The following is a 19,527-nucleotide window of genomic DNA, read 5'->3' on the forward strand; positions in this document are numbered from 1 at the left end:
TCCACTGTCTTTTTCCCTTCTGTAATCACTCACAGCTGTTCAAAACCACCAAATTAGAATTCTCTACTCACTTACACAGTGGGTAGCATTTTACATTCACTTAGCACAGGTATAGATGGCTATATAAGGCAGTGGAGAGTCAGGCCCAATTTGTGGGATTAAAAAAACCCAAAAACTAATTGGTATTTTAATAACAAACAAGGTACTAGATTTATTGGCAAATGGCAAATTGACAGATGGCAAACTGCTAGAGTATACTAGCAAAATATAAGTGGTGAAACGGCGACTGAATACGGCCTTAGTAGATCTTCTCTTACATATGGAATACAGTGCAGGATATCTTTCCCAAGAGGAGATTATTGCCATGGAAAGGGGATTAGTGTTATTAAAATGATACTGTCACTGAAGAATCTAAATTATGGAGAGATTCAGAAAGTTGGGTTTATTCTGAGTGGAAAATAGGAGACATCAGGATGACGTAATGGAAGGTTTTGCGATTAGAAAAGAGATGGATAAGGCAGAGAGGTCACCTTATGGAGAGGGTCAGAATCAGGAGATGTGAAAATGATGGCTGAGGAGTGTAGAGGTAATCTGATGGAGCCATTCAATTTAAGTGATGATTGGCATAAAAAACCAGTTACTGGGGAAGCTGACTGAGGAATCTAAATTATTTGTTTCCAGGGAGAGGATAAGCAGTGTGCTGTGAAAAAGCAGGAAGGTTGATTGAACTTAAATTAAACCAGGGCAGGTGTATTGGGTTGGATGGCTTTCTCTGGTTCCAAACATTCCTCCCTGTCAGTATTGGGATGGCTGGCCTTTCTCTAGAGATGCTCCCAGCTAGAAGAGCAAAAGCTAAGATGGAATTGGGCAAAGACTTCTATTATCTGCACAACCTCCATCCACACCAGCATATACTAGTGCAGGGAGGGCAGTGTGTTTTGCTATCTGTACAGCACTGTCCTCCTCTCTTATGCCCTGTGGATGCCCCTTTTCTGCCTCTTGATACAACCTGGAGCTATATTTCTGATCCTTGGGCCTCCTCTGTCAAATACCACAGTAATGAGTGAGGTATAAAAGTCTGTATGGCATAGACTAGCCACTTCATCAATGGACATGATTAGAGAGACTAGCAGCCTTTCCCGCAAAATGGCTTAGGTTTACTATGCAAAGGGGATCTCTGGGGGCTTGAAGGAGGGAGTCAAGGTCTGCTCAAATGTCTCCCAGCAGAACTCAGGAAAACTCTACAAAGCTTATCCTCTATGCTCTTTCCATGGGAGAAGGGATCTGGCCTGTAGTTTGGAGCATGCTGTGTGTGTATTAATCCCTCTGAGGAAATAAATGTTCCTGTCTTATCTCTATGTTGAAGAGTTCACCTTACAATCCATAAAAGTTACTCCAGAAGGGCTCAGAGAACTGGGGGTTATTAATTGGCTGCCAAAGAAGACTGTCCAGTACCTTTCATAGAGGCTTAAGAATGTTCTTCCATATTATAAAAACAGTGTGACTAGCACAATCCCTGGTAAGATCCCTAAACTCATGTCTGATCACCTGTCTGATCACCAGTCTGCTACCTGAAACTGCAATTGCAGGACCTAGTAATAAGAAAATCTTTCAAAGATGGTCCAGCAGTTGAAGTTCAACAGGACACAGAAACACCACCCAACGCTTTAGTACACAGACTGAAGAAGAATATTGGATCCAGCTGAAACTGAAAGAGCAATGTAAGAAGGCAGAGTGTAACTGCCCACAGTGGTTCCTGACCAGGACGCAAGGACTGAATCCCTACTATTGCGAAAGGGCAATGGAACTCTGAAGACCACAAGTTCTCAAGACCACGGCTTCATGTCTCCCCAGAAAGCCAGCACGTCCAGCCGTGCAGCATCCCCTATCGTCATGCTGGGCATGTGCTCAGGCAGCACTGACTCAGAGAGAGGAGTGTGAGTCACTGACAGCACCATTACTTGCCAAAGGCATGTAGGGCAGAGGTTTTCCATCTGTAACCACTGGTCAGCTTCAGGTCCCTTTAGAAACCTATTTGACATCAGGTTAGTTCTCTTCTCTTTTTAGCTGGACTCACAGACCAGGAGAGACAGAGTCCTCTGCTCTAGGGACCCTACATTTGTGTTGGTTCCAGGGAAATGTCTTGCTGTATGTTGAAATGGATCCCAGGCACCTTCTCTCCAGCCGATTGTTACCTGAAATGAATGTTGTGCAAATCGTAGGGCACGACCTAGTACCCATAAATGCAAAAATACCCCCCCCACACACACACATACATTCCCTCTTCTGCAGTTGATAATTAACTCTTAGCTCTCATGTCCCCTAACACTAGCACTAAAACAAAAGCTTATACTCCTCCGCCCACTGCAAGATCTCCAGAGGGGCCGCTGAGAGATCATCAGCACTCGGGATGGAAACGCCCCATTAGCGCGTTCGGTCCATTCGGCCAATGCAAGACTGGCACCGTTAGGGGCCCGGCTCCCGCGTGCGTCTGATCACATCTGTGGGCTGTGGAGCAAAGGGCAGTAGGACCCTGAGGATCTCGCTCCCTTTTTCTGCTCTGCAGGACTGAGGCGTGAGAGCAGAGCTAAAACAAACAGCTGTGACTGGAAGAGCCAGCCAGAGAGAGGGAGAATCCTGTCACCAGCACCCTCCTCTCCCCCACCTCCCTTACACAGAGTACTGACCCTTCTCTCGTCTGAGCCCCAACCTCTTCTCCAGTTTATCAGGCTCCACTGAGCCTTTCGGGATGAGGAGGATCAGGGCTAATGCCATTGCAATCCTGACCGTAGCCTGGATCCTGGGCACTTTCTATTACTTATGGCAGGACAACAAGCCTCATTCAGCAGCATCCAGCAGATCTCCTAGCAGCAGCGGCAGGAACGGGCAGAGACCAGCTGCGAGGCTGGAGAGCCACAGGGAAGATGGGACCATCCCCCTCACGGTAAGTGAGACACGCTCGCAGAGCGGATTACGTTTTAATTCTTCAGCAGCGATTGTTGCAGGGAAATTGCATTGCATGTTGGTGCTGCTGCCGGGTGAGGTGTTGGCTGGAACATTAATCTAGTTTGTCAGAGATTGGTGGGGGCTGGTGAATGAATGGGGGGGGATATATTAGAGGAGGTGTTAGATTTGCATGAGGTTCTTTATATTTATTTTAGCATTCTGGCTTGTAACCATGACAGCGCTTACAATTGGGGAGCACTATCCAAAAGACTTGGAGAAATAGACTAACGCTGAATGTAAAGTGTTTGCAAGTCGTGTCCACAGGATGGCCAGGGTCTGTTTCTCTGGCTGGGAGCTGGATTTCCTTTTTGGCTAAAAAAGGGGTGGATGAAACAGCCGTGAAGGGTTTTTGGGTTGTGTTCAAGCTGCATGTTTTAAATGAGGCCAGAAGGATTTGCATTTGCAGAAAACAGTTTCTTAGGTCCTGGGCTCCATGATCCTTGCTCTGGAAGGATTGTGAGGGTCAGGGCCCCGGGGAATAATGTTGCAACACCCACACTGCCATGTGGCGGGTTTGGTGGTCTCATCTGCATCATCCATTAGTTGTTGTACATCCTACTGTGAGAGCACAGCACAATGTGTGAGCCTGGAAGTTAAAACTGGTGAATTAAGCCAGAGGAAGCTCTCTGCTGTTATACTCATATTTTGGTTGAGCTCAGAGCAAGACAGGAGGGGTAGGCAGCCTTGGTTTATCCCTCTTACACCCAGACCAGCTCCCTGCTTCCCACCTATTTGATTTCTGACCCCTGGGCCCCATTTGAGGCACTGTATCAAAAAGACCTGCCCTCTGCTTTTCCTGGGGATGTCCAGGAGTTTGGCAGTGGGTCAAACAGAGCTTCTGCTATCCCTGTGTTCGAGGAGATAAGAACCATTAGGCTCTTTCGGTTTTTCCTCTTTCAGGCTACAAGGTAATAATAATAAAAAGCTGCTATTTGCTGTAAGAAATAATACAAGTAACCAAATAAAAAACTCATTGAGCCCATTCTCAGTGGTAACCTGGGTAAGACTGCTCAGAAATGGGAAGATGTCATTGTTTATGTTTTTCTGTGAATCATCTGGTTACACAGACATGGAAAGGAACAGAAACAGCATGGTCTAATAGTTAGAGCAGAAGTCTGGACACCAGGATTCTTGTCTTGTCTTAGTGAATTACTTTGTAACTTTGGCCAATATCCCAGTTTCTCCATCTTTAAATTAGGGCTAGTGTGTAACCATCACATGGGGGTCATGAGGCTTAATTTATTAATGTGTATAAAACACTATGAGATCATACAATGAGAGATGCTTTAACAAGTAGGGTATATGTGTATATATAGATAATATAGAACATAAGAATGGCCATACTGGGTCAGACCAAAGGTCCATCTAGCCCAGTATTCTGTTTTCTGACAGTGGCTGTTGCCAGGTGCCCCAGAGGAAATGAACAGAACAGGTAATCATCAAGTGATCCATCCCCTGTCACCAACTTCCATCTTCTGGCAAACAGAGGCTAGGGACACCATCCCTGCCCATCCTGGCTAATATCCATTGATGGACCTATCCTCCATGAACTTATCTAGTTCTCTTTTGACTCTTGTTATAGTCCTGGCCTTCACAACATCCTCTGGCAAAGAGTTCCACAGGTTTACTTCTGTATGTTGCCTTACAACCAAGGAACTTTATAGGAAAGGTCATGTGGTGAAGGCATAGGGCTAGGAGTCAGGAGACCTGGGGTCTGTTCCTAGCTGGGCCACAGAGATCTCAATTGCCAGTGTGCTCTTGGACAAGTCACTTTACCTGTTTCATAGTTTTTCCATCTGTAAAATGAGGGAAATCATATAGACTTAGCTACCTCTTTGAGGGGTTGTGTGGCTTCATGCCTTCATGTTTGCAAAGCCTCTTGAAATTCTCAGAGGGAAGGTGCTGTAGAAGGGCCAAGTCTTCTTATATTACTAATGTGTGGTATGTATGTGCACAAGCTCATAGACATACACAAATGGTGTGATGATAAACTGTAGTCATTATTATTAAAATATGGCATTATTGGTGGAGTACCACAGAAATTGTCATTAAAAAAATAGGGATGGGTCAGCCTGACCTGGGCTTCTGTCCCAAACCCATTCATACAGAGGGATAGTGCTGCTGTCTGCCTCCCCATTCCTCTCTGTATTTGGGGTCATAGGATTTGCTATCATACTAGTCTATCTGCTCCAGATTCCTGTTTCCAGTAGTGGCCAATAGGTAATGGGAGAAAGGAAAGTGAAACCCCACCTGACTGACTGTGCAGTGCTGTACATGGAATACTCCTTCCTGACCTCTGCAATGATCAGTTTGTACAAGAAGGGGGAGAATGGAAGCAGTCAGATCTTCTGAGTGACCACGTTTCTCAAATATATTATATACACAGTGTACTTTCCAAAATGTTCTGTCTGCTGCTGTGAGAGTCAGGCCAATCAAATGCCGTATTCTTGCTGATATGACCCCGTGCGGTGGCATTATTGTTGATTTGGCACCACAATGAGAGAGTAACGGGACTTTCCTGTGATGGAATGTGAATAACAAGCAGTCAGTCCCATTTGTAGCATTCTCATTGGATTGCTAGAGACAGCTCTGGGAGGAGGTGAGGCGGAGGAATAACCGAGGAGCCAGTCTGGAGTCGGAGGGGGAAGATCTGTGGGCAGAGAAGCTGGAGACCAGGGTGGTTGACATGCATTCCAGCAGGCTCTCTCCTAGGCACACTTGGCGTAGGTTGTGATTTTTTCAAGGCATATAAAATGTGCCGTTTTAGTTGCTTTTATACAGGAACAGAAGCTATTAATATATAAACAGGTGCTCCTGGGTCTGTAATGCCTTCATCTCTGATCTCCTTAAGGAGTTAATTACTTTGCATAATAACCAATGTCAACATTATTTGTTTACTAGGTGTATCTATTGGCTGTTAACTTTTCCAAAGTTCTAGGGTGTTTAAATCTACTGTTTTGGTTTGGCCCACTATAGAATTGTTAAGGTAAGCCACATGGTTTGGCTCCAGATCCAGATATATCTCTGGTTTTTGTGGTTGGCATCTGGGGATTTGTTTGAGGCTCATCCTAATGTGATTAAGATCCTGTGGAAACACATTGTTTTGTAGTTTTAAACCCCTCTTTCTACTGCTTTTGTCTGCAAATCTCTTCTTCCGCCAAGTGAGTCGAGAAGTTCTGCTCTGTGCCATTGCAAATCCCAGGTGAATGACATGTTTAAAAAATGGAAATGCCTTTGGGGGTTTTACGGGACTCTTTTTATCCGCTCTTGAGAAGGAAAATAAAAATATCTCCAGGTAAAACCTGCAGCTGACTAAATGGAGAATGAGCACGTAGCAAGGCCACTAAATAACAGCCTGACTTCTGATGGCCAATGTGAACCTGAATTTCAAACTTAGGTGCCTAAAATTTTGAGTCTGCTGTGGAAATCTCTATATCAACCCTAATCATTAGTGGCGGGTCAGGTGCTACAGTGATGGGTCTCCAAGAAATACCTTAGACTACATAGCGTTGGACACTCAAATCCCCGTTCTAGGCACAGAAGTTTTAAAATTTGGCGTCTCTGGAACAAAAGTCATCCTTGGTTTCATCCCACTGAAATCAACAGATTTAGCTCCTCAGGTTTAAAAAAAATAAATGAACATACTGACTAGGTCAGCTTTGGAAATCATCTGCAAAGCTGTTGTCCCTTTCAAAATAAACATGTAGATGGACTAGTAAAAATCTGCTGTAGGTGATGTCTACACTACGCAGCTTTTAGTGACACAGCTGGGCTGCTACAGCCGAGCCTCTAAAAGGCGCACAGTGTAGCAGCTGTTTGTCAGTGCTCCTGCCACAAAAAACTTCCACCTGCAACGAGCGAGCGACGTTAGCGTTCTCCTGCCGACAAAGCACTGTTCACACCTATGCAAACTTTTGTCTTTCAGGTAGATTTTTTTTTTTAACACCTCTGAACGACAAAAGTTTTGTCTTTCACTTGCCATTGCAGACATAGCCATAGTTACAGGCAAAACTCAACTCCTGTGTGTCTGGCTCTCCAAATTCCCTCTCCAAAGACCACAAATGATCTGCAAATAGCTGGTGGTTGTTCCTCTAGGGCTACGTCTACACTACAGCATAAAATTGAAATTACTAAAACCGGTTTTATAAAACCGATATTATAAAATCGATTTTATGCATCCACACTAGGGCACATTAATTTGGTGGTGTGCGTCCATGGTCCTAGGCTACCATCAATTTCCGGAGCGATGCATTCTGGGTAGCTACAGTAAAAGAATGAGACCAATAACTTCAATTTCCGTCCACACTAACCCTAAATCGATATAGTAATATCGATTTTAGGGTTACTCCTCTTGTTGGGGAGGAGTACAGAAATCGATTTTAAGAGCCCTTAAAATCAATTTAAAGTGCCTTGTAGTGTGGACGGGTACAGCGTTAAATCGATTTAACGCTGTTTAAATCGATTTAACTGTGTAGTGTGGACCAGGCCTAGGATAAGGAACCCAAAATGCAGCCCAAGAGCCAAAGGCAAATGCTCAGTGCTGAGTTACATTTACTCTTTAATAGGGCCTCTTATTCATTCCATGGGTGGTGAACCCAAGCCCACTTATTCACTGACACTTTAAAAACCCTTGCACCGCAATCTGGGTCTATGCCGGTTATGCGATATGTATGTATCTTTTCATCCTTGCAAACGGTATCTATAACCCCCTATAATCCAAGCCTGACCCCAGATGTACAGTACCTTCCCTCGCAACCTGTGTATATTTCATCTCAAGCATTTACTTTAATAAAATTTTTAAATACAGCCCACAGAATCCAAAGTGGCAAGCTCACTCACATGCAGTTATTACAAAGTTATCTGTACCGCTGTGTAGTGATGAGGTGTGTGAAAATGAAACAGCTGCATGAAGGGGATCACGGCATCCCTAGAGAGGCTGTAGAGGGAGCTCAGCACCAATCCCAAACAAGCTAGCACAGAGTAGTTATTGGGATAACCGTGGGAATCCATCCTTATCTGACATCAGTGACCCAGAAGGGCAGTGGATGCTATTGACTCATAGGCGGAAAGATCAGCAGTGAAAGGAGTGAGGTGCAGTCCTGCTGCCTGGGTACAGATTGGGGGTGAATTTCAACCCTCCTTGGAGTAACCCACCTACAGCTTGATCAACCCAGACTACTATGGGGAGGATTAAAAATTCACCCAAAATACATTCTCTCTGGCCACTCTTGTTTTTTTTTTTTTAATAAACTGCAGGCTGAGAACAAATCAGAATCTGATCAGCTGGTGAATTGAGCCAACAAGCACTCCCTGTTCATCTCTCAAAGAAGGAGCAAATACCACAGTCCTGGATATTTATCTTTTTTGTTTAACAAACATGGTACTTTTCTTAGGAGTAGCCCTGGGGCTCCTGCACATTGCTCACATGGTTCTCTCTTTTGCAGCATTTGGGCTTTTCTGAAAAACAACATTCCAATAAACGTGCCCTCCTTTCTCTTTCTCCCCAGTGGGATGTTGTCTTCAGCTCCCCATAGGTTTCCTTTACACAGAAGCTTTAAAATGGGTGATCAAAGGGTTCTTGGCAGTACTTACACCTGAATTTCAATGGGCTAATCATTCGCCTCTTTTCTTCCATCTCTGTTTGCACTATCCTTTTACACCCTTCAGATCCTGATACATTTAACTGCAATTTAGCCACGCTACCGATAATCAGTTCTATTTATTTTAACACACTATTGGGGAAATAGAGTGGGTGTGTGCATTTTAAAAAGCCTCTTGCTAGATCTGATACCCTCAAACTCTGATACGCTTATACTTCACATGTCTGAACCAGCTATTTCCAGCTGACATTTACTGGTGCTCCTGAGCTCCCCAATAGTCCTGTGGAATGGATATGTCCCCCCCGCCCTTCCCATTTGCTGCTGTCAAAACCAGATATGATATTTCACTCACAACTGGGATAAACTGCATCTTTCATGGATCAATAAGTGATCTCTTTTATTCTGCAGAGGTTTCTATCCCACTGGGCTCCCTAGGCTTGTGTGCCTGCCTGGAGACAGTTCTTGTCAGTTTCAGTGTTGTAGCTATGGCTATACAGGTGGCTCCCAAATAAATAAATAAAATAACTGCAAGAGAAAGAACTCCCTGTAGTGGCACTTTACCATGCTCGTGAAATACAGGTTTTATTTCATGTCCTGCTGTGCTGCTGAGGAGGTAGAACCTAATCATTAAAGATATATCACAGCTCATAAAAGCATCCTCTTGAGCTGGGGGAAATCTGGTTTCTGTAGAATTTTACTCTTCCTAGTTAATTTGTGCCTGACCATCCCATAGTCAATCATTTGCCTTGTTGTCCCGGTTTAAGAAGTTAACCAAGTTTCTTCTTCTACCACTCTCGGTTGATGCAAATTGATTTGCATCTGTATGTGATCATAAAGTGGCAGTCCCTGCCAGCCTGTTTGATCTCTTAAAGACTGTTCATTGAATTTGCATTTTTGTATAAGATATGCTCTACAAAGTAGGTGATCAGACTTTGGATTCGGAGAGAATCCAAAGCAGTTCAGGCTTTTGTGCAAACCTTTGAATGCCTCATAATATTGGTGTTTTTCTTAAAAATGACTTTTTCCCCCACAGGAAACTATTTCTCCTCCTGCATCACTAAAGTAAAGAGGAATGTTGCAAAGTTCTTGGGCTCTTCCTTATGCGAGAATGAAGGACTGGCTTGAAGGAGGGTCTTGCTAAAACTAGCTTGCAGGAGTGGTTGTTCGGCTAGTACCTACATGCCTTCACACAGTCCACATTCTAGAACCTGGCCTGCTTTGATGGAGACCTATGGTTCAGATCTCAAATTCTTTCCTTATTATAGCTGATTCACCAGAAGTCCTAGGGCTCTATGAGAACCATCCCTAGAGTCCAAGTCCTAGATGAATGTAAACTGATCTGTCCATAGTGTGGCTAACTCTGCTGCCGATAGTTCTGCTAGTGTCCTTCACAGAATACCTGTATCATCTGGATATGAGGAAGGGGTTCTTCCCTGGATACACGTAGGCTCACAAGAGCATTTCCCTCTTTTCTTTGGGTTTATTCCAGTAGTGTAGTTGTGGATAAGCGTCTGTAAACAGAGTTTACCAACTTCTCATTTTAGGAATATGGCATTTACCATGGTCCAGTCTGGAGCACCAAAAAGTTTAGTTCTCCTTCATCCACTTCTTCTTTTTTTTTTTCTTCTACCACTACACCGCTGGTCTATCTTGTTTAATACTTGGTTGGGAGACCCCTCTGGAAAAGCAAAATGCTAATGGAAAACCCTCATGAAAAATCCAGATGCCACAAGAAGTTGCGTTGGTGATTCAGTAGGTTTTGCTCTTCCCTTGCATACTGGATGGGACCAGTGTCCCAGTGCGTGAAGAAGTATTGTGCTGCTGGTGCAGGTACTGTCATATTCTGGAGTTCAGTCCAGACCTGTGAGAGGTTGTGTCACTGCCTGCCCTATAGCCCTGAGTGCCTCCAAAGGCTGTGCTGCCAAAACTGTCTTGTCTGGACACTTCCAGCCAGCATACAAGCCTGCACTGAGTGTCGGTGAGTTAAGCAGCCCCAGTTCAGCGCTCTGACCCCAGCAGCCTGCCTACAATACCACAGTCCCACTCTGGTTACCCCGGCAAGATGGACCCTGCAACAGCAAATTTTCCCAAATCCACATGCTCTGCAGTGTCCAGCCCTTTCCAGGAACACTCAGAGAAATAATAAGATCCGTTTGAGCCTTTAAAGAGACCAAAGAACATCACAGCTTATTAAATTAACTGGGGAAAATACCCCCTTCCCTTCAAGTACAGCACTGACCTGGTTTATTGTAAAAAACAAACAAATTTATTAACAAAAGGACATAGGTTAAGTGATACCAAGTAGAAGAACTAAAGTTTGAAAGGATTACAAATAGATAAAATCAAATACACTTTCTAATGGCTAAGACCTGACTTAACAAGCTACAGTCTTTGTTCAAGCTAGTTTCTATACCAGTCTTCCATCCCCAGAACTTTGACTCCCTTGGCTGAAGGATCCATTTTTCTAAGCTTGCAGAGCTCAGTCCAGTGATATCAGGGCTGCTCAGAGGATTCAGAGGGCCTGGAGCAATGCAATTTCGGGGGCTCCTTCCATAAAAAAAAGTTGCAAAACTATAGAATATTATATTCTCGTGGGGGCCCCTGCGGGGCCTGGGGCAAATTGCCCCATTTGCCCCCCCTTCTGGGCGGCCTTGAGTGATGTTGGTGAGATGTGAAAACATGTCCCTGAGCAGGCCTAGTCATTAATGTTTCTATGGCATCTTTTGCAAGAGTAGAGGTACTAGAATTTTCTGCAGAACACTAAATCTATCTGTGTAATTAAATTCTCCTTGTGGTTTCAGCTGGATAAAGTATACTACATTTTCTGTCCTGCAGATCTATGAGTGTTGCATTTCATCCCAAAGGCGGCTGGCTGCTTTTCAGAGGTGGTTGAAAATTCTTACCTCATGGGAAGGCCCATGAAGTCTGTGGTTTATTGTAGGCAGATATTCACTTCAGCGGACAAGGCCTCTAACACTTAAGGTTTGTTGTATATATTCCTGTTGTGGCAAGGCCCACGATGCTTGTGGTTTCTGCTGTCCTTTGGATGTTTCTCACAAACCACAGGTGGGTGAGCTATGCCAGCTCTGTAGAATAAGAATGGTTGATAAATGCGTCTCTGGGAGTGTTACTGCACAAGCAAGATTCTGTAAGAGTTTGACAGCTTTATATTTTATTTACAGTGTTTACATTTTGTAACTGTGGGAATGCTATTTGCCTAAATGGCAGAAAATGATTTCATATTTAATTTGTTCTAGTGGCACACATGGGGCTTAAAAAAATTAAAGTAAAATAAACAAAACAAACCCATAACAATAGTAAAAAAAAAATCCTGTCAGCTGTGTCTGAGGGCATCCCTCAGTACCTTAATTCTGAATTCAAGTGGCTAGGTGGTTCTACAAATATTCTGTTCTTGGAGAGCATGCTGCTCTGCCTGTGGCATGATTTTTTGGTGAGGCCAAAGGTGAGGTGCTCCTTAAGTTAACCCCACATTCTACTTATTATTTATATTTTGGCAACGCCTAGGAGTGCGAACCATGGACCAGGACCCATTCGTGCTAAGTGCTGTATGAACACAGAACAGAAAGATGATCCCTGCTCTGACCCCTTCCAACAAAGTGGGCGGGAGCGTATGGGTTAGGGAACACATCCATCACTTGCTCCAAGGTTTAGGCAGCTAGTGCTTCAGTAATCCACAGCCACTTCCCACGTGAGGCTCTCCTGATAGTCTTTGCCTCAGTCTGCAAAATGGCCCCCATCAGAGATCACAGGACTAAAACCTGGTAATACACATTCACACACTGGAGTCCGGAGCTTTCCAGTTTGCCCTACAATCCTGATTGGATGGAGCATAGGTGAAGGGGAGAATTCTCAAATCCTTGGCTCTTTTAAAGAGCTATACCCTGCAATAGCATAGTCATTACATGTAATAACACTGAAATACCAGATCTGCTTGCAAGCACTGCAAAGTGAAGCATGGATCCTGCCTCTTGATGCTCACCTGAGGAGGATATGAACTGCCATATGCCTGAAGATGAAGTCAGGACAGGAAAAAAAAAATCATTCTTTCCATTTTAACTGAGCTGTATTGTGGCTGTCAGTGTTGAGGAGCTTTCCAGCTCTGAAATATGACTTAATTATCGTTGCTGGAAAAACACAGCATAGCAGAAAGGGAGTAAAAGAAACAGAGTCAGTTGTGCCGAGCATGAAAAAATATTCTGGCAACTTGCTTACTGTTCTTATTTGTGTCCAAGTCTTTCTCTATGGAACTGAGCTTCCATACCAGATAGGAAGTAATTCAGTGGTTGGAACTAGCATCTACCTTTGTAATAGATAAAATAACTTTCTAAAGGAGAGGCTGACTAGGCCTCAGTTTCCCCATCTGTAAAATGGAGCTGGTGTGAGGCTTAGTTCATGAATGTCTTTTAAGTGCTCTCAGATCTTTGGGTGAAAGGAGCTATACGGGGCTGGCTAATAGGTGAACTTGTGTTGGATGGCATAAGAGCAGTTCAGCTGTATATGCTGTCATCTTAGTTGCTATCTGTCTGAGCATTTCCAGTGCACACTCCAGCAGGGTTAGAGCTGGTCAACATTTTTCCAGCAGGGTTTTTTTTTTGCACTGGAAAATACTGTTTCATTGAAATCAAAACTTTCTGTGGGAACGTGTTTATTTTGACTAAGTTTCCTTCTGAAAAACAAGAGCTGGAAAAGTATTTTGATATAGTCAAAGCATTTCAACCTTCTCAGAATATGGAACATTTTGGTTTTTTGTTTAGAAATGACTTTTTGTGTCAATGTTTATTTTATATTATAAATTGCAATGTAAAGAGACAAAGTCGGAATGAAATGGTTGTTTTCTCAAAATGGAACATTGCAATTGACCTGAAATGAATTGTTTTAAAAAAAAATTCATTCCATGAGATTTTTTTTGTTCTGATTTGAATGAAAACAGATTTTGAAATGCTGGAATTTCCTGTTGAACAGAAATTCCAAATTTCGAGTAGCTCTTATCAGGTTATTGGTGTGTTCACATCCCAAACCACTACACCATCTAGTATGATTGTTGAAAGCCTGAGTGACTATAATATTGGAAACTGCTGCAAATCCGAATTGAGATGCACTAGCAAAGCTGGGGGTGGGGCGGCAGATGGTGTCTCAGGAGCAGAATAGCAGAGGCTGCTGCAGGTCAGGAATGAAGTGCTTTGACGGAGCTGTGTGAAAAGCCAAGGACTGCAGTCAAGAGAACTGACAGTTGAGGATTGACTGGTACAGCTTACACACTGCCTGCTGGTCTCTACCATTCACTACTATCGATCACACTTTCACTTTCAGAGGGGTAGCCATGTTAGTCTGGATCTGGAAAAAAGCCACAGAGTCCTGTGGCACCTTATAGACTAATACATCTGTTAGTCTATAAGGTGCCACAGGACTCTTTGTTGCTTTTTACTTTCACTTTTGTGAGCACCTTTTTATTTATTTATTTTATTTTTTATCCAGAAAAGGAAAAGAGGGACTAGAGTCTGGCCATTCCCCACTGATGCTCATGAGGCAAGATTGTGCTTGTAGTTTTATGCTGTTATTTAGACAGTGAGATGTGTGTGTGGGCGCACGTATGTGTATACATAAAAAGGAGAGAGCGAGATAGAGAGAGAGGTCTTCAGGGCCCCATTTATGCAGAGAAATTGCCCATGTTGTGAAATATGGTTTCAGAGCATGGGCAATTTTCCAGTGCTGATTGAACCTAGCCGTTTGATAGGCAGCTATGTGTTCCCTTTGGAATTGCCTTCTCTCGACTGCTTTCTGCTCTGACTTCTGCCGTGTTCTTTTGAATTGGATTATGCAAATCTGGCAGATGCGTCTGTTTCTTAGCTACGTTCTACTTTCTGACTTGAAAGAAAAGAGGAGAGGGTTCGCTATCTGCAGGGAAGTGGTTCTAGTCAACCTGAAGAGGCAATGTTAAGATTTTCCTGGTGTGTTGTGGCAGGGCTCATGGTTATAAGATTTGACTCTCTGGATACTTTGGCCTCCAAAAAATCTCTGAGCGGTTTGGGTTAAAGCTGTACTTTCTAATTTAATTATATGAGGGCTAATAGTGACCACTCTGTTAAGACTACCTGAAGTTTTCCATTACCAGTCCCTTGTTTTCAATCTCTTATAACTTCCCAAATTTGTCACCTTTTGAGCTGAACGTTTCCAGGCTTGGTCTCTCTGTGCAGATGACTATTTTTTAAAATTATTATTACCACCATTATTATTATTATCATAAGTTAATAATAATTTTAAAAAAAATTAAATAGTTATTTTGGGGCAGTGGGAAAATGGCGGAATATATTTTCCTCACTATTAAAGCAATACAAATTAAATCTTATTTTGAACAGGCCTTGTGTTGAAACAGCTGTGGGTTGAAGCTTGGCCAGGGAAAGAGCTCTTATTGTGGAGAGGTGTCTTTTATGGGAACCCTCAAAGTTTTTCTGATAGACTCAATTATGAATAATTGAAAATTGCACTTTGTCCACATGCAGAGTTTTCTGAATGGAGTTTTCTCACTCACCTCAAAGTGCCTGGCTAACTTAAGTGCATGGTGAAAAATCTAGTGAATGGCACAATGAATGCGGTAAGACTTGTGCGTTTTGTAAAGAGACGAATGCATGGCTCCTAAGGCTTAACTTACAGGAGAGGGGCTTTCTGGAAAGTGAATGGGATGGGGTGTTCCAGTGGAATTTAGCCAACTAGTTCCATATAATAGAGTTTCTTTTTTACATCTATTTTTCTTAAGAAATTTCATTAGAGAAATGTTAAGATGGTAAAGCACTCGAATTAGGAATGTTGGAGTTCTATGTGTAACCTTGTCTAACTCACGGCACATATAGTAAAAGAACGTTGTAATTAATTACATGATCACATATTATTTCTCAAACAATATAATACAGGCTTTTGTACTGTCTTAGAGTATGTCTTTGCTGCAGAGTTAATTCAAGTTATCTGCATTTGAGTTACGTCTCTTACATTAGCCTAGCTTGCATGAGAGTGGCCACATTGAAATAACACTTGAGCTGCTGGGGCCTCCCTGCTGCTGCACTCACTTGTGTGGCAGGCAGTAATACTTTCAGGGCCATATTTCATGGTTCCTTTCACTGCAGTAAAATGATCTGCTCGAGGAATTATTTCCAAGTGCATTATGGGAGAAGCTGCTTGTCTTTTCTGGAAACGTGTGGGGAATTGTGGGAAGGCACTGGTGCACTAGCAGCACTCCAGGGGTGCTAGTCTGTGTCCACCCTGCAGTGCAGTTCTTTTAGCATCTGCTAAGTTGTGTTAACCGAGGTTTTAGGCTATTTCCCCTCCCCCACCCCCAAAAGCCACCACACTTGAGTTAAGGGTTTTTGTGTGTGGATGGGACTCTGTCATAATATTTTCCCAGATTTGGACCTTAGCGTCCAAAATATGGGTGTTAGCATGAAAACCGCCAAGCTTAGTTACCAGCTTGGACCTGGTAAAGCTGCCACCACCCAAAAAATTAGAGTGTTTTGGGGCACTCTGGTCCCCCCAAAAACCTTCCCTGGGGACCCCAAAGACCCAAATTCCTTGAGTCTCACAACAAAGGGGAATAAACCATTTCCCTTCCCCCCCTCCAGGTGTTCCCTCCCTGGGTTCCTGGAGAGATATACAGAAGCAAGCTCCGTGAATCTAAACAGAGGGACTCCACCCTCCCTATTTCCAGTCCTGGAAAACACAAGTACCGAGAGAGAGCTAATCTCTCCTCTTCCTCCCTCACCCAGAGGGTATGCAAAGTCAGGTTAATAAATCTAACACAAAGAGATTTTCCCCCCTGACTTCTTCCTCCCACCAATTCCCCGGTGAGTTGCAGACTCAATTCCCTGGAGTCCCCACCAAAGAAAAAACTCCAACAGGTCTTAAAAGGAAAGCTTTATATAAAAAGAAAGAAAAGGACATAAAAATGGTCTCTCTGTATTAAGGTGACAAACACAGGGTCATTTGCTTAAAAGAAAAAAATGAATAAACAGCCTTATCCAAAAAGAATACAATTTAACACATTCCAGCAACTATACACATGTAAATACAAAAGAAAAAAAACAATAACCCCTATTGTTTTATGATCTTTGTACTCACAATTTGGAAACAGAAGATTAGAAAGCAGGAGACAGAAAAATCCTTCCCGTAGCCGAGAGGGACAGACACCAGACAAAAGAAAAAAAACAATAACCCCTATTGTTTTATGATCTTTGTACTCACAACTTGGAAACAGAAGATTAGAAAGCAGGAGACAGAAAAATCCTTCCCGTAGCCGAGAGGGACAGACACCAGACAAGAACAAAGGACTCACACACAAACTTCCCTCCACCCAGATTTTAAAAAGTCTTGTTTCCTGATTGGTCCTCTGGTCAGGTGTTTCAGGTTACTCCTTTCCAGGTAAAAGAACATTAACCCTTAGCTATCTGTTTATGACACACCCCCCAAATTGCAGACAGTGGGGAAGCTCACTAGCGGCGATTTCTTCCTAGAACTTTAAAATAAACAGATTAATACAACACATGCACCTTTACATATACCACTAAGTATATAACTAACAGACTTGTACATTTTAAGAACACTTTTTAACTACTGGATTCTGGGAAACTCTCACGGGAGAGAGCATGAGCTACTTTGGCTATTTCCCCTCCCCCACCCCCAAAAGCCACAACACTTGAGTTAAGGGTTTTTGTGTGTGGATGGGAATCGAGTTAAGGGCAACAATAAAATTATAACTTGAGTTAACTTTGCAAAAAGCAATCCCCTGGATGCATGTGTGTTGCATCTGACAGTACTGCGTATGCTAGAGAGGATCTGTTTAAAGTAATTTTCATTGAAAGTAAATGTAAACTACATACTATAGATTAAACAGAGCCACATAGAGTAGTAGTGAAAACTTGCTGGTCTACTTAGGTCACCTAAGCTTGTCATTAAACTAGTTTTGTAGCTAACTTCCTCATGCTCCAAACTGCATCCAAAGAGATCTGTGCAGTTAGCTGAAAAGGAAACTCAGAGCAGTGAGTGGCTGTGCTTAGAGCATGCCTGCTGGGACACAGCTGTGCTGGGATGGCTTCCTGCTTTTCCCCTCTGGTAAAGTCATCAGTGCTGCAGGTGTTAAGAGCTCTCCACCATAGAACTTGCTGGGACAACATGCTGAGTGGACATCTTTGGAGGCATAGGATATCCCTGGATTCTTTTAGATGAATCCTCTTACCATTTTGAATCTCTGTGTCTTAGTTAATGGGGATTTAGTCCTGTCAATTTGTCCCAACTCATCTCAATTTCCTCCCTTTCTTGTTAGATAAAGAATGACACTGTCACATTAAGCTTTAAAGGGGTTTGGATTATTGTATATCTTGTCTCTCTTCTAAATGTCTGCTAGGAGACCTTATGAATTAGGGGCAGGAATGGATAAAAAGATACATATTATCACTGTCTGCTGAAGGAGAAGAGGGCAATTAGATTCTCTAACCTTTTCTTCTCCTTTGCATTCTCCTTGCTGCTACTGCATTGGATACTCTTCGAGCTGCTAACCAGTGACAACACCATGTCAAATTTCCTGTAAGTCGTGCTCCACAATGACATTACACAGTGGGAAGGATTTCTTGCAGCAGGGGTGAAAGTAACTTAAAGCAGTGTTTCTCAAACTGGGGCCGCTGCTTACGTGGGGAGAGCCCCTGGCGGGCCAGGACGGGCTGTTTACCTGCCCCGTCCGCGGGTCTGATCGATCACGGCTCCCACTGGCTGCAGTTTGCCTTTCAAGGCCAATGGGAGCTGCTGGAAGCAGCATGGACTGAGGGATGTACTGGCTGCTGCTTCCAGCAGCTCCCATTGGCCTGGAGCAGCGAACCGTGGCCATTGGGAGCTGCGATTGGCCAGACCCATGGACGGGGCAGGTAAACAGCCCGGCCTGCCAGGGGCTTTCCCTGAATAAGTGGCGTCCCCAGTTTGAGAAATACTGACTTAACGGACTTACCAGTATGCCGGAGTCCTGAGCGGGGGTGTGGCCTCAACTGGAAGAGGTGGGGCCTTTCAAGATTTAAAGGCCCTGGGGCTCCCAGCCACAGCCAGAGCTCCAGGGCCTTTAAATCACCCCAGAGCTACCAGCTGCAGAGGCGGCTGGGAGCCCTGGGGCTCAGGGGCAAATTAAAGGGCCCGGGGCTCTGGCTGCCGCAGAGCTTCAAGCCCTTTAAATCACCGCGGGAGCCTGGCTGCTGGAGCTCCGGCGGGGATTTAAAGGGCCTGGGGCTCCCCGCAGTGGCTGGAGCCCTTGGCCTTTTAAATCACTGCCGCAGAAGCTGGTCCAATCCAGCATGGTGTACTGGCTCTTGCTGGTACGCTGTACTGGACCGTACCGGCTTACTTTGACCTCTGCCATGCAGTCAGATGGGGGAGAATTCTTCAGCACAGGTACTGCATAGGCTACTATAGGTGGCCTGATGCAAACCACCTCACCAGCTTCAGTATAAAAATGTGCTGGGGACATGACTGTGTGTTGGAATGGATTTCCCAAACTGCATGCTGTTACAGAGATTCTGGGATGCAGATCTTCCCACAAGAGTCTGAAATAATATAGAGTAGCCGCCCCATGAGTGTCAAGCTGACCCCTCACCATTCCAGAAACCAGAGGGCACAAAGGTAACCTAAATCACCCTATGCCTTCCATCTCCCGGGCTTCTCCCTTGTGTCCTGCAACTCCTAGAGATACATATGCAATCTTACTTAGTATTTATGGCTCAGTTTCTTCAGTTTGGTTCAGTGGAATTTTAACACTGAATCATTTCATTTAAAATGTAAAGATCTTAATTAAAAAGAAAATCTGTGGAAGAATCTTCACCTGTATTGGAAAACAGAATCCCAGGACTGCAGAATGACAGTTTAAAAACTCCCTAAC

The 19,527-nt window shown here is 43.8% G+C and overlaps 1 protein-coding gene across 1 annotated transcript in view; it reads left to right on the forward strand.

The window, feature by feature from the left end:
- The first annotated feature begins 2,531 nt into the window (after positions 1-2,531).
- GALNT16 (polypeptide N-acetylgalactosaminyltransferase 16) overlaps positions 2,532-19,527 on the forward strand; it is a 112,438-nt gene continuing 95,442 nt past the window's right edge. Inside the window, exon 1 of the mRNA XM_050953518.1 lies at positions 2,532-2,944. Coding sequence (XP_050809475.1) covers positions 2,750-2,944 — 195 coding nt within the window. The 5' untranslated portion in view covers positions 2,532-2,749. The remainder of the gene's footprint in view (positions 2,945-19,527) is intronic.

Source organism: Gopherus flavomarginatus, chromosome 5 (genome assembly GCF_025201925.1).
Source record: "Gopherus flavomarginatus isolate rGopFla2 chromosome 5, rGopFla2.mat.asm, whole genome shotgun sequence".
NCBI lineage: Eukaryota > Metazoa > Chordata > Testudines > Testudinidae > Gopherus > Gopherus flavomarginatus.